This window comes from Oryctolagus cuniculus, chromosome 15 (genome assembly GCF_964237555.1).
Source record: "Oryctolagus cuniculus chromosome 15, mOryCun1.1, whole genome shotgun sequence".
NCBI classification, from domain to species: Eukaryota; Metazoa; Chordata; class Mammalia; order Lagomorpha; family Leporidae; genus Oryctolagus; species Oryctolagus cuniculus.
Window position 1 is genome coordinate 34,253,189 of NC_091446.1, and position 13,189 is coordinate 34,266,377.

Sequence of the window (13,189 nt, forward strand, 5' to 3'; positions counted from 1 at the left end):
TTTACCGGCCTGGCAGCCCCGCCTAACCTGTAGACAGGACCCTTAGAAACAGTTTCTTAACGATTGCAGATTCTCCTGAGGGACGGATAACTCTGCTCCACTTCTGGAATTCTCATTTAGTCATCCTAAAAAAGTTCTCTTTTTTTTTTTTCTTTCTGTACTTGGACACAGTCTGACAACAATCTGACCTCCCCACACCAGCCTTCCCTGCTAGGAACAGAGGGGCACGGAGCCTGCGGCTGATGGTTGGGAAGAGCACGGCCCCCGTGCCCTGCCTCCTAAGTTTTCATGCCACGTGTGTTTGGGAGCAAATCCCTGACTGTCTTTCTGGGAAGGGGGCTTTGACTTGGGAAACTCTGAGCACCGAAGGAGGTGCAGGGGTGCCCCTCACGCAGGGCTTCTTGGCCTTTCATGTGCATCCGATCCTGGGGTCTTGTTAGCTGGCAGGTGCAGAGTCAGGATGTCATGGGGGAAGGGATGGCGGGATTCTGTGTTTCCAGCAAGCACTCTGGGCTCACCAGGTCTGCTGGCCCATGGGCCACACTGGAGAGCAAAGGGCTTGGTGGTTCCCAGACTTAGCTGTGGATACATGAAACAGTCCTGGGATTGCCCAGGGTTACCAGTTGCTAACTTGGCTGAATAACACCACTGAAAACAGTCATGACTGCCGGCAGGGTCGTGCTGTTGCACACTTCCAAAGCAGAAACAACATCGTTGTTTACACTGAGTGTCGGTCACTTCTGCCAGCTGCAGAGGGTCCTGCCTACAGCCTGCAGAGTAGAGTCTGGGGGACCCATGGATCCTCTTACATACCATGGAGCACTTTAACAGATGAGGAAACTCAGGCTGAGGGTTCTGTGATCAGCCATTGTCATCTGGCTGAGCCTGGTGTCTCACTGGGCCTCTGCCGGTCCAGCGAGCATTCAGATGGGCCCAGTGGCAACTTTCCCTGGTCGTGAGCTCCCAAGCCGCTCTGTTTACTTCTTGCCCCCACTGATTCTGGCAGGAGGGTGGGGATGCGGCTTAGGGGTGGGGTGGGTGATGACAGCACCCATGGGCTGGCTGGCGCTCTATTTTTATCTATGTGGCTGCTTTATATTTAGCAGCTGGGGATGGTGAAGGTCATTTTTGTGCTTAGCTGATAGCAAGTACATACTGGACTATCCAAGAGAGACGGTGGCTTCCCTTACGTGCCAGAGCCCAGGAGGCTGAGAAGCTGCTAGAGTGGAGAATCAAGTGGAGAGTCAAGCTGGAAACAGCCCTCAGAGCTGGGGGTGCTGAGTTCTAGACCCGCCTGATTTTCAGTGTAATCTTGGAGAATTTGTGCCCCGATCTGAGATCTCCTGAACAAAGCTGCTTTTTTTTTTTTTTTTTTTTTTTTTTTTTTTTAAGTGATTTCTCCTGTACCTTGAACCAACCAGGTAGAGGCTAAGACTGTGCCTTAGTTTTCTTAGTCTTCTTAGTCGTCTACCCCAGGGAGAATAGTCACACCTGAATGCTAGGGTTGTTGTGCAGGTTCCAAGTGTTCTATGTAAAGGCTGTTAAAACAGTGCCTGGCTCATAGGGGCACCATGGCTATAGTTAAGATTAATTTTTGCGAGCAGATACCAAGACAGATTACAGAGGTCTTGCCCGTTGAAGCCAGTGGGTCCAGAGGGTCCCCCTGTGTGACGAGATCATCTGAGGGCAGTGGCAGCCCCAGGCCTGGTGCAGCTCTGGAGGAGGCACCAGGAGACACCCTGCCCGGGTAATGGGAACCACAGTGACAGTTGTGCCTGTGGCTGAGCTGCCCACTTCAGCGTCTAAGCCTGGGGGACGGGGTGAACACAGGGCTTGGGATGCTCATGGCTTGTGGCAGGACTCCGTGGGCCCCCCCGTGTGCTGTGTGAATCTCACACTCTGTTCTTTTCTTTTGTCACAGAACAGCAAAAACGACTCAGTAGCCTTCCAGGTAGGTGAGAAACATTTGTTTACATGCTAACCCTGAATAGTTGAAGCTATCTTTTGGTGACCACCTGATGCTCAGTGAGCACCAGTGTCCCGAGTGCCTCACATGGGGTAGGGACACTGCTTGCTGTGGGACTTAAGAGATTCGAGAGACAGGGATGGGCCCTGCCTCCTGGAGTGGAGCTTGCTGGCCAGGGTAGACCAGGCAGATGAACCAAACTAGCAAATGTGCATCCCGGGGACTTTGACCCAGGCCAGGGAGGGTAAGCACTGGGCCCAGGGCTCAAGAATTGTGCTATAGATGCAGTGTCCATAGCAGGCCTCTCTGAAGAGGTCACCTCCTGGCCTTTGTCTCTCTCCCAGGACAGAGCAGGTGGGACTGGGGCACATGGGCAGGTGCCTTCCTTTCTGTGCCGAAATACGCAAGTAGGTACCTTCAGGGTAACTGTGCCCCGAAGCAGGCGCAGATGCCTCTGCAGAGAGTGCCACAGCTCAGATTCCCGGGGTTGGGTGGGAACGCGTGTTTCTCACCCGCTCCCCTGTAGTGCCAACACTGCTCTCTATGCTCGCCACACTTTGCCCGGCCATGCGTCAGGAGGTGCTCAAGGTGCAGGGTGACTTAGGCACAGGCAGGTACCCAGGCTCAGTCCCTGGTGAGGTGCATGGGACTAGGATGGTGTCGGGGTAGGGAGGGAACAAATGTGTGCTGAAATCCCTGGGAAACCCAAAGCTGGGAGGGTTACCCTTTCCTTCGGGCTTCCTGTAGCCATTTTGCCCTGAACCCTGGTTCCCCTGTTGACTAATGGCTGGTGCCACCTCAGGCTGGCTCCTGAATGTCCCTGGGCCGCAGTCTTCGTTGCTGTCACTGGAGAAAGCAGTAGTGCCTTGCAGGTCATTGTGAAGACCAAGTGAGCTTCTGGGTGCTGAGCAGTGTCATTCACTGAGCACGCGTGGCTGTGAGCTCCCGTGGTCAGCAGGTGCTCCTCGGAGGCACTGGCCATTCTCTTGAGTGCCTCGTTTGTCACCTTCCTGTGCCCTGGGCTCCCTGGAGAATCCCATGAAGGTAGTGGATCCCTTGTCCAGTGTCACACGTGAATTCCAGGGTGAAGAATCCCCACACTGGTGGGTAACCAAAGCCACTGTTTCCTGAGCAGCTGCCATGTGATGTCTGTGACTTCTTCCCACTGCTGCCCTCGTGATTTGTGGAGCGCCCAGGTGGCAAGAACGGGGGTTCTCACGTGTTCCCACCCTTATCAGGGCTTGGTGCCCCCTGCTCAGGCTGTGACACTCCGGCCCACTTGATTCTCTGGCTCCAGCTCAGATGGCACTGAGCATGATGGCTCTGAAAGGAGAAAGAAAAGTGGCTCCCGTGGGCTCCTTCCTGCCTGTGTAGGATTGAGAGGAGTGGTGGGATAAATGAAAAAGACATCCAGCCACACGCCAGGAGATCCAGAGTTTGGTCTTGGCCTTCCCTCCCCAGGGCTGTTTGTCCCTGGGTAAGTGATGTCACCTCTCTAAGCCATGTTTCCTCATGTGGGCAGTGGGGTGACAATCCCTGCCCGTGACAGAAAGGAGGAGCGTGCTTCGCACCCCAGGAAAGGCCACGCAGAGGTGAGGGCTTCTGCACCTCGTGGGCACACTCCGGCCAGCTGCTCAGCTCTGGAGTGAGCTGGATGCTACCGGCCTCCCTGGCCCTGGGGATGGGAATGATGCCGATGGAGTGGGCTCACCAGTGTCAGTTGTTTCAAAAGATGTGGCGCCACAGTGCTCAGGAGCTCCTGCAGGAAGGAGCTGCCAGTGCAGCGTCCTGGTCTCTGCTTCTGCTTCTTGGTTGTCAGCAGAGGCTTGGGAGCCCCGGTGGGGCTCTGCTGCTCCGTGAGCGGCATCAGGAATGAACGCTTCCTGGCGTTTGGCCTCGTGTGGCTTGCACGCTCAGGCAGATGGGGAGATGAGCTAAGGGCTAGACCATAAGGGCTGGCTGGGGTGCAGGCAGGGGAACGGAAGCTGTGCTGTTATCGCCAGTCACAAGCTTTGGGTGTGGCAGAAAGGGAGGCCCTGGCTGAGGTCGTCAGCATCACTTATTCGGAGGCCCGAGACCTTCCTTGTTAAAGCATTATGTGAATCTCAAGGAATCGCCCCCGGCTGCCCTGAGCTGCACCGGAGTCTTCCTGGCGAGACGTGGCAGCGAGCCCTGCTTGTGACACAGGTGCCAGAGCGTGGCCCTGTCCCCTGCCTGGTCCAGCTGCCACCTTGGATTTTCTCTATTAAAGTTAACAGTCTTTGTAGTTCAGCCCTCCTTATCCGGAAACCCACTGGGTCATGAATTACGAACTTCTAAAATAAAATTCAGGGCCGTTGTTTTGTAATTTGGAAGCATTCTGGCAGCTCTGGGACAAAGCCATGGACTGCCAGCCTGGATTTTACTGTTAAGTGACTGTTGATGGAGCCATCGCCCTAACAATTAAAAAAAGAAATGACTGTGCGCCTAGCATCCTGGGAGTGGCGCGTCTGTCAGCATCTTGTAGTAGGAGGGGCCCGAGTGTCTCCAGCACGGCTGAGACAGAGCTTGCCATCAGCTCACCTGCCCCTCTGGAGGGTGCGGGAGGGTGCTCAGCACAGCCATGTGAAGGCGGTCTCTGGTCACTTGAGATCCCTTCGCACTCACAGGCGTCCTGCCCAGTCTTTGGCCTGACGCCGGGATTTCCTGGGCGCAGAGCTCGTCCCCTCGAGTGGGGCTGGCCTTAACACCTGTTCAAGTTTACGGTGCCGGTGCCAGGAATCAGGTTTTCCGAGGCACTCGCTAAGCTGAGTCTCCCATGGAATTATTGAGAAATCGTTCTGCCCTCACAGACTGGGCGTGCGCTTCAGAAGTTTGTTTGTGATCTGGGCAGAGTCACCTGTTGGGTAGACAGAGTGTCATAAAGGCCGAGCGTGCTGATGTCACTGTTGCACACACATTGCTGACTTTGTCCCAGCTCTGCATGGGCCCTGTGGTGCCAGCCTGCTCCCTGCACCTTCACCTTTCTCTCGCATCAGTCAGGGGACAGTTACTTCCCGGGCACCTGGCAGTGGCCGGGGCCTATTTCAGTGCCCTTCGTTATCACCCATGGCCTTCGCTGATAGCACTTCTCATGCCCCTGGCTTACACTTTTCTTGCCCTGTCTTCTGCTCTCTCGATTTCCTGCCTGACACACTCCTTCCTCCATACCGCCCTCCACCTCCACTTCCGTCCCCCGGCCTCTCCGATGCTCATCCCCTTCCCCGAAGTCCGGCACCTGCCCCTACCCTGCTGCCAAAACTGTCGCCTCAGCGTGCTCCTTTCTTCTGCCTAAGCTGCTGCCGCTGCCACTGCCACCTCTGCTTGCGTCTCGGGGGCTTGGAAGAGTTTACTGACCCACTTCTTGGCATCGTCTTCTCTGGCTTCATGGCACCTTGCTGGACCTTCTCGGTTCATCTCCGGGCCTGCAGATGCTCCCTCTCAGCGTGGGGATTCTTTTGCTTTGCAGCCTGTAATGTGGCATCCCTCAGTGCAGATGCTAGCCCTTCCTCCGATGCTGAGCTCATCTGTCTCATTGATGCCAGCCATCACTTTAGTGCCCATGGCTGCAAAACAGCACTCCTGCCAAGGCGTCTCACCTGGGTAACCTCTGTATTCCTCCTTGGGATCTCTAGGGCTTTTCTACTTGAGCATCTCGCGGTCTTAAAGGTACTATGGTCAGGTGGAAGCAGCCACGCCTCCTCTCCTTCCCAGCTCCTCTCTTTTATTAGGCCAGGCTCCCAGGCTCAGAACTCCAGTGGCTGCTTTGAGGGAGGCAGGACAGGAGATGGTTCTGAGAGGCCTGCTGCAGTCAGGTGCACCCTAGGCCAGATCCCAGCTTTGCCTTGTGCTGGCCGTGGGACTCCAAGCAGGGTATCTCTGTGCTTCAGTTCCTTTAACTATTTTTTTTTTTTTAATGAAAGGATGATTGTAGTTTCTTCCTCATAGGTTTACTATGAAAGATAATGTTAATAAAGAGTGGAGCAGTTCATTGCCTGGTACATAATTAGCTCAGAGGCCCCTGGCCCTTTGCTTATGCTATCTCCTTTGACAGGATTCTGATATGTTCCCCTTCATGGCCACAGGGCAGAGCACGATGCATAGTACCTGTTGGGTGCGGAGCAAATGCCTCTCCCATAGCAAATGACATGGCTTAGAATAGCAGATTATGTTAAGTAATTTTCTGATCTGTAGCTCACACTTGTGTGTTTATTAGTTCTCTATAACTTCTAATCTTGAACCAAATGAAATGAAATGTAACATACACTTAGCAAGGCACAGCTTTCTGAGTACTGTGCCATAAATTATCTTGGGAAGTCCTCTCATAGTATTGCCACGAGCTTTGCCAATGGGAATATTATCTCCATTTTGGTATGAGAAGGCTGAGGTACAGAAAAGTAGAGAAAAGTGACTCCCCCAAAATGAAACAAGAGCTTTCAAGTATTGGTTAGCCACCCTCTTGTAGTTCTATCTACTCCCTTAATTTCTAGAAAATTGGAACTACTTGGATGTTCAGACCACAGGGTGCATTGCTCCACGAGGCACTTATGGTCTTGGCAAATGTATTTTTTTAAAGGGCAAGATAGCAAATATTTTAAGTTTTACGAGCTGTATGGTTTCTGTCACATCTGCTCAGCTCAGCTGTGGTAGCCCAAAGGCATCTGAAAATAATATGTCAATGAAATGGTGTGGCTGGATTCCAGTGAAACATGACTTAGGAAAACCGGAGTAGCCAGCCCATGGGCCCTCGCTAGCTGACTCCTGCCCTAAGCAGAGCTGGTTTCAGTTGAAAATTAGCAAGCAGACTGCTTCCTAGTGGGACTGTTGGGGAGGCTTTTATGGCTTCACAACTGCCAGAAGAGCCGCAGCTAATGGTTGCTCTTTATTTCCAGATCCTGTATCAGAAAGAAGAAGAGGAGAGCAGGCCTCGGCTCCAGCCCAGGAAAAACCCACATCCCCTGGCAGGGCCGCTGAGCAAAAGACCAAGGATGGCGGCAGGCGGGTGGTTCAGAGCGCACAGGACCTGAGTGATGCGTCCATGGAAGCAGTGGGCATCCCACTCAGGGTACGCGTGTTGACCTGCAAGTCCTTTTGAGACTTTGTCTTGAACAGGCCACGACAAGCATGTACTCACGTGTGCATGTGAAACTCCCTGTGTGGGATCCAGAGGCCAGGGCAGTGGGCGGGGAGGGGCCTGTCTCACACTGTTGACTCTGCAAGCCCCCAGGAGCCGTGCTCTGGGCCTGCGGGGCAGCAGCTTTCCCGAGAGCAGAGGCAGGGTTCTCAGGAGTCTCCTGAGCAGGTCTCATGGTCAAATGGCCAGGAAGCTGCGTGGGACGAGGTCAGAGAGTTCTGTGCAGCAGAACTTCTGAGCCATTCTTGGCAAGCGAGCACGGGAGGGGAGCATGTTGCAAGCAGCCTGCTTTCATGACTGTCCTGTGGAGCCAGTTCAGAAATTCTTGGTGCAGGGTTAGAGAACCCCAGGGGGAGAATGGGGCCCAGGGTTCCTGTTCACAGGTTCAGGAAGAAGATCTCAGATGGATGACACCCATGATCCAGAGTGAGCAGGAAACCCTAGGGGAACCACGGAACAGATTCAGCCAGCCACAGCCTCCTGGGCGGAGCAGTTCTTGTGGCAGCCGGGCTCCGGCCCTTCCCCGCCTTCCTCCCTACACAGGCGTGACCCTCGGGCCCTGAGAAGCTCCAGGCCAGCCCAGTGTCTGACACCGCAGTCAGATGTATTCCATTCCTCTGTGATTTCCGTTTTGCAAAAGAATTGTTTTTTGCATCCCTTTGAAGGAGGACAGTAGACATGGCAGTGGGCCAAGCCTTAGAGGAACTGTTCTCTGGTCCTGAGTAATAATGCAGAAAGAAAAAATCTTACCAGGAGTCATCACAGCTGTCCCCTGAGTGCATTTTCTCACTTAAACATTTCTCCCCGAGGGAGTGGTGGGGACTGACAGGGCTCCCATTGTACTGATGAGCAAGCAGGCACTCAGAGGGGTTCTGTTACTTGTCCAGGGTTGCACACCATGGGGTGACAGAGTGGTCTGTCCACATCCCATCCCTGTGCCACTCCCCCTTGTGAGCCTTCTGCTCACTGCCTTGCCTGTCCTGGGGCCTTGGGCAGTTCTCCCTGGTGGTCTGTATCTCATTTCCTCATCTGTGAAGTCAGGGTGAAAATACCTGATCTCACCAGCTCTCTGTCTCCTCCCTTGTTTGCTCTTTATCTTTGGTGGTTGGGGTGGGGGGCAGCTTTGTGGTAAGCAAGACTGCTGTGGTGTTGCATGCGCTCCTGGGCTGCATTTCACTGCATGCATTCTAAGTCTGGCCCTGTACTAGGGGACTTACACTCATTTCTGTAGAATAACCCAGAATAGGTAGGGGCAGAGCAGAGTAAGTGAATGTGCCTCTCAGGCTCCTAGGAAGCTTTCAGGTCAGCATGGGCTACATATGAAATGAGATTCTCTCTAAGAGAGAAATTTTACCCAGTAAGAATGGACATATTTCAAGTGGATCTTTCTCCACTGTTTAAAAGTGTGCGTTCTTTTGGTTGAATGGCAGATTCAGGTCTGAATCTCTGGGTTTGTCTGCTCTTTTTCCCGGAAGTTTCGCCGTAAGTGGGGCACGGTTGACTTCAGGTGTTGCCGCATCCCTGTTTGATTTAATGATCAGTAAAGTTGTGAAATGTGCCAAGGTTTCCAATGTACTTTACTCTTTGCCTTTGTTTTTCTACAGAACACCGAGAGATCAAAAGACTGGTACAAGACCATGTTTAAACAGATCCACAAACTGAACAGAGGTACTGACTTTCACTTGTAGAAGCTGTGCTGTGCGCCATACCCCGACTGTTGCGGTGGGGGCCTGACCTCGTTTTGCTGGGAGACCCTGTTAGGTACTGCTCTGCCTCCGCCTGACCATGCACCTCAGAGCACAGGGCAGAGGATGCAGCTGTGTGCCTGCCTCAGATGCGGAATTTGAGGGCTGCTCACAAGTCCTTCCTCCCAGATGTGGAGTGCAGCGGGCTGAGCCTGGCACGCCGCTGCCTGTGCTCCAGCATCCATCTGCCTGGGATGCGAACAGCGCCCACTCCCACCTGCTTCCAGCATTAGGTCCATTTCCCTGTGTCAGCCCGTGACTGCCTTGTGGGCAAAAGGAGTTGAGGATTCGCTGAACTGGCAATTAAGAAAATCCTGTTCTCAGCTAGATTCAGCCCCTCAAGCCCTCGTGGGACTATGGGCCTATCATTGTATCATTGTGCCCCACTGTGTTTGTCTTTCCTCTGAGGGACGTCACAGGGTCGCGACGAGAATACCAGTGGCCTTGTGAAGTGGCATGCCCAGTGCACCTGTAAGGCTGTGGTGATAGGAGAAGTCTCCTTAGTCTGGAGCCAGCCCCTGGTGGTAGCCCTGAGACTCAGTCAAGAGCTGACACACCAGAGCCTGCTCAGGCTAAACGATAAATGCTTCCAAACCAGAGGCCTACCGCATCAGCATGGCCGGAGAACCATGGGCCAGTGCTCAGGCGGCCCCAGCCCCATCAGTGTCCATCAGCACCCATCACTGCCGGTTAACTGGCAGGCAGGGATGTGGCTGCACCATGGGAAGGGTGCCCTTCCCTGTGCCCAAATCCAGTCTGGCTGCCTGGTGTGATTGACACACGATGGCAAAGAGGTGCTCTGGTCAGGGTTCCTGCCTAAGCCACACATATTCAGTCTCTAATTAGCTGCGGGTGCCGATTCACATCACTGTTAATCTGCTCCTGCTGGGTTCACAAGGAACCTGGGTGTATCTGTCTTCAAACTGTTTCTGAACACTGAGGTGCTCAGTGTTTGGCATTTCTGGGTCGGGTGTAAAATCCGCTGTGGTTGGGTGGAGGAGTCGTGGTGGCGATGCTAAGCACCAAATCTCTGTGATTGAACAGGGTCAGTGCCACCGGTCACTTCCTAAAGTGGCCGTCCGTTTCCTCCAGCCATCTGCGACTCTCACCTTCAGACCCAGCCTTGCAAGTCCAATGCAGACACATGTGCATGCATATTTCCTAAAGACGTAGTTTAATTGGCCTGCTCGTGCCATTGTTATCAACTCGATCCAAACTGCAGGTTCCAAACCAAACTACCTGCCCTAATGACAGGTAGAGGTATTTGTAGAATTAAGACTCAACATGTTTGCCTTGATCCTAATGTCCACACACGAGCTTTGGTTTTAAAAAAAAAAATCATGTTAGGATAGTGTATTCTTTACAAACTATTTATTGTCATACTTAATACTTCTTGCCTACAAAAAGTAAGAACTTGACGTGCTGTGCCATTTCGAGACTGTTTCTATGTGATTTTCTGTTCAAGAAGAGAAATGATGTGGTCTCTTTTGATGTGTCTCAGTGATTCAGGCAAAAGGACTGGATTTTTTTAAAGCAGTTTGAATGTCTAGCATTTCACTAGCGAAGCTTGCCGTGTTCCAGAAGGCAAGGAGTCTGCACTGTATGTGGATCCCTGCTCGTTCATTCTCTGCATTTGTATCTTCCCCTATTCTCTCTCCAAAACCTGCTCCTCTCCTAGACACTCCTGAAGAAAATCCTTATTTCCCTACGTACAAATTCCCTGAACTTCCTGAAATCCAGCAAAATTCTGAAGGTACCATCAACTTAGACAGTATATCTGTTGCCTTAGTCTTAAAGTAGTTCTTATAGCTCCGTTATCGGCATAAAGTTTGGCTTTTAGATTTTGTTCTCATAGTCATTTTTGGTTGGTGAAAGTTTTATTTCACTCATTTGCATGATGTGCTGTATTAAAATGACTAAGTCCTTTCTAATTCATTAATCTGTTTTTTAAGTGTGATGCCCTTGTGCTTTAATAACACTAAAAACGGTAATCAGTCATTTGAAAGAGTCAGCTGGGGACTTGTCAGCTCCTCCACTTCATGGTGGATAGTTTCAAAACGCACTGCTTTTCTCTGCCGCAGAGGACAATCCTTATACTCCTACCTACCGGTTTCCTGCCTCTACTCCTAGTCCTAAGTCTGAAGGTAATTCAAGGGAAGTCGTGTGCCTCCCGTTGTTCCAGTGCTGTTCCTTTCTTTTTCACCGGGGGGCTTTTTCCTGGTGGCTAAGGGCTGCTCCCGTTCATTTGCTTCCCTCTGACCTTGTGTTCTTGTGGTGGCGTTTTCCTCGCTGAGCCTATGAGCAGCATCTCTCTGTGGTATTTTAGCCCTGTTCCCTTAGGGTTTATGTGATTGATGGGGTAGCCAGTGTGGCTTAGTTACAATGCTTTGGACCTGGGGGCTTGGGCAAAAGCTGCCCCCAGGGCCTGATACCCAGTGGGTGACAGGGTCACCTGATGCAGGTGGCCAAGCAGTGATGTGGGGACTGGTGGGACCTAGACCTGCCAGCAGTCAAGAATACAAAACCTACCAGGTTCCTGTATGCGCAGCTGACTCAACACTGGGCCCCTCTTGCTCTGGGCCCTCGAAGTGTTTCCGTTTGGTAGAGAGTTCCCGAGGAGGTATCCAGGTTCAAGATTCAGTCCTGGTGAGAGATGATATTCCTTGAAAGTAAGGGTTTGGCCAAGCTGGAAAGTATTTCATGAAGAGCTCTATAGGAATTTGTACCTGCTGGGGAAGAAAAGCCACAGCTATATCTGAGAGCTAATTCTTTTCTGGAACAAAAAGTGTAGGTGCCAAAGAAACTTCTAAAAGGTGAGTTAAGGGCAGTCTGAGAAATATCTTTGTAGCTGGGATTGTCTGATCTTTACATGAGTGACCCAGAAATGGGGGAAGGGGAGAAAGATGTTTTGTTGAATACTCTTCCAAGGTCAAATGTTGAGGGCTCCAGCAGTGGAGGGAGCATTTGCTGTGTGCCATGCACCGTCCTTGGAACTGGAGATAATGCCACGAGTAAGACGTGGCCTGTCCTCAAAAATTCACATCCAGTGGAAAGTTAGACAAGGCCACTTCAGCACGCTGTGTCCAGTGTGGGGCGGTGGGAGAGCATCTGTCCAGAAGGCCACGGAAAGCCTTGCTGGCACACACTAGGTGCTCAGCAGTACCTGGGGAGTGTTGCTGAGTGAAGGCTTTATACATGGGACCAGGGTTCTTTTGTAGAGATCCCCGTGCCTCCACCTTGGTGCTTCTCTGCCCTGAACAGCTCAATGAGCCATACCGTGCAACCTTTCTCATCATCGTTTAGGTCATTCCGTCATCCAGACTCTGTTTTAAAAATTAGGTATTGGAGAGGGAGAGGGAAAAGGAGAGAGGGAGAGGGAAGGAGGAAGAGAGGCTGATCCCATCCACTGGTTCACTCCTCAAATTCCCATAATGGCTGGGCTGAAGCTGGAAGCCAAAAACTCGATTCAAGTCTTCCATGTGGGTGACAGGAACCCAACCACTTGAGCTGCCTCTCAGGACACATTAGCAGGAAAGTGGAATTGGGAACAGAGCCAAGACTTGAACCCAGACATTCTGAGGGACGTAGGTTTCCTAGCCAGCATCGCAACCACTAGGCTAAACATCTGCCTAATCAGACTCATGGGTCACTTGCCACACATGAGGTGACTCCCTGGGAAGCTTTAGATGCAGTGTCAGCTGACATACAGTACTCGTGTTTGGTGTCTGTCGTGTGCCCTAGTCAGTGGTTCCCAACCGTTTCACGCCTGGGTCCTATTTGAGTGAAAAGAGAAGTCTACAAGCAGACCCGGACTTAGAGGCTAAAAGCTGGTGGTCTAATTGTGCTCAGTGGCCTCAGTCCCAACAAGTCTGTTTGGTGTAGATAACTTGGTCTTTCAGTCTTGGGAACGCTGATTCTAGCCAGAAGCTCTGCTGAAGAAACACCTGAGCTGGGCGAGGGAGAAGTGTTTTTCAGGGTCATTTTGGGAAATTTCAGTTTCTGATTTGTGGACCCAACCTCATGGGTAAGAGAGCTTTGCCTTCTAAGATCAGGCGAGAAGGGCAGAGCGCAGTGAAGGCTCAACCTCTCCTGGACATGGGCCGGGGAAGGCGAGCTTGGAGAAGTCCTGTGGAGAGGCACAGCGGCTCCCACGGGGCTGGAAGGTTGCCTTGGGCCTGTTGCCAGCAGCACCTGTGGCTTCCTCGGTCAGCCCAGCTGCTGGTCCTAGACAGGATTTCACGGCCTCACACCCAGAGCCCCTGTGTCGTCCAACCGCCACAGCTAGCAACCCTGGTGATACCAATGTCCGCTTTCTCTTGCACATCA

At 52.3% G+C, this 13,189-nt stretch overlaps 1 protein-coding gene across 50 annotated transcripts in view; it reads left to right on the plus strand.

The window, feature by feature from the left end:
- Window positions 1–13,189, plus strand: part of SORBS1 (sorbin and SH3 domain containing 1) — a 239,780-nt gene that overhangs the window by 153,499 nt on the left and 73,092 nt on the right. For 34 of the 50 annotated variants that reach the window (XM_051823967.2, XM_070057512.1, XM_070057515.1 and 31 more), the window contains 5 exons: window positions 1,922–1,951; window positions 6,877–7,049; window positions 8,723–8,786; window positions 10,542–10,616; window positions 10,945–11,007. In XM_051823967.2, coding sequence (XP_051679927.2) covers window positions 1,922–1,951; window positions 6,877–7,049; window positions 8,723–8,786; window positions 10,542–10,616; window positions 10,945–11,007 — 405 coding nt within the window. The remainder of the gene's footprint in view (window positions 1–1,921; window positions 1,952–6,876; window positions 7,050–8,722; window positions 8,787–10,541; window positions 10,617–10,944; window positions 11,008–13,189) is intronic. The other 16 variants (XM_070057500.1, XM_070057510.1, XM_070057523.1 and 13 more) reach the window with 4 other exon arrangements.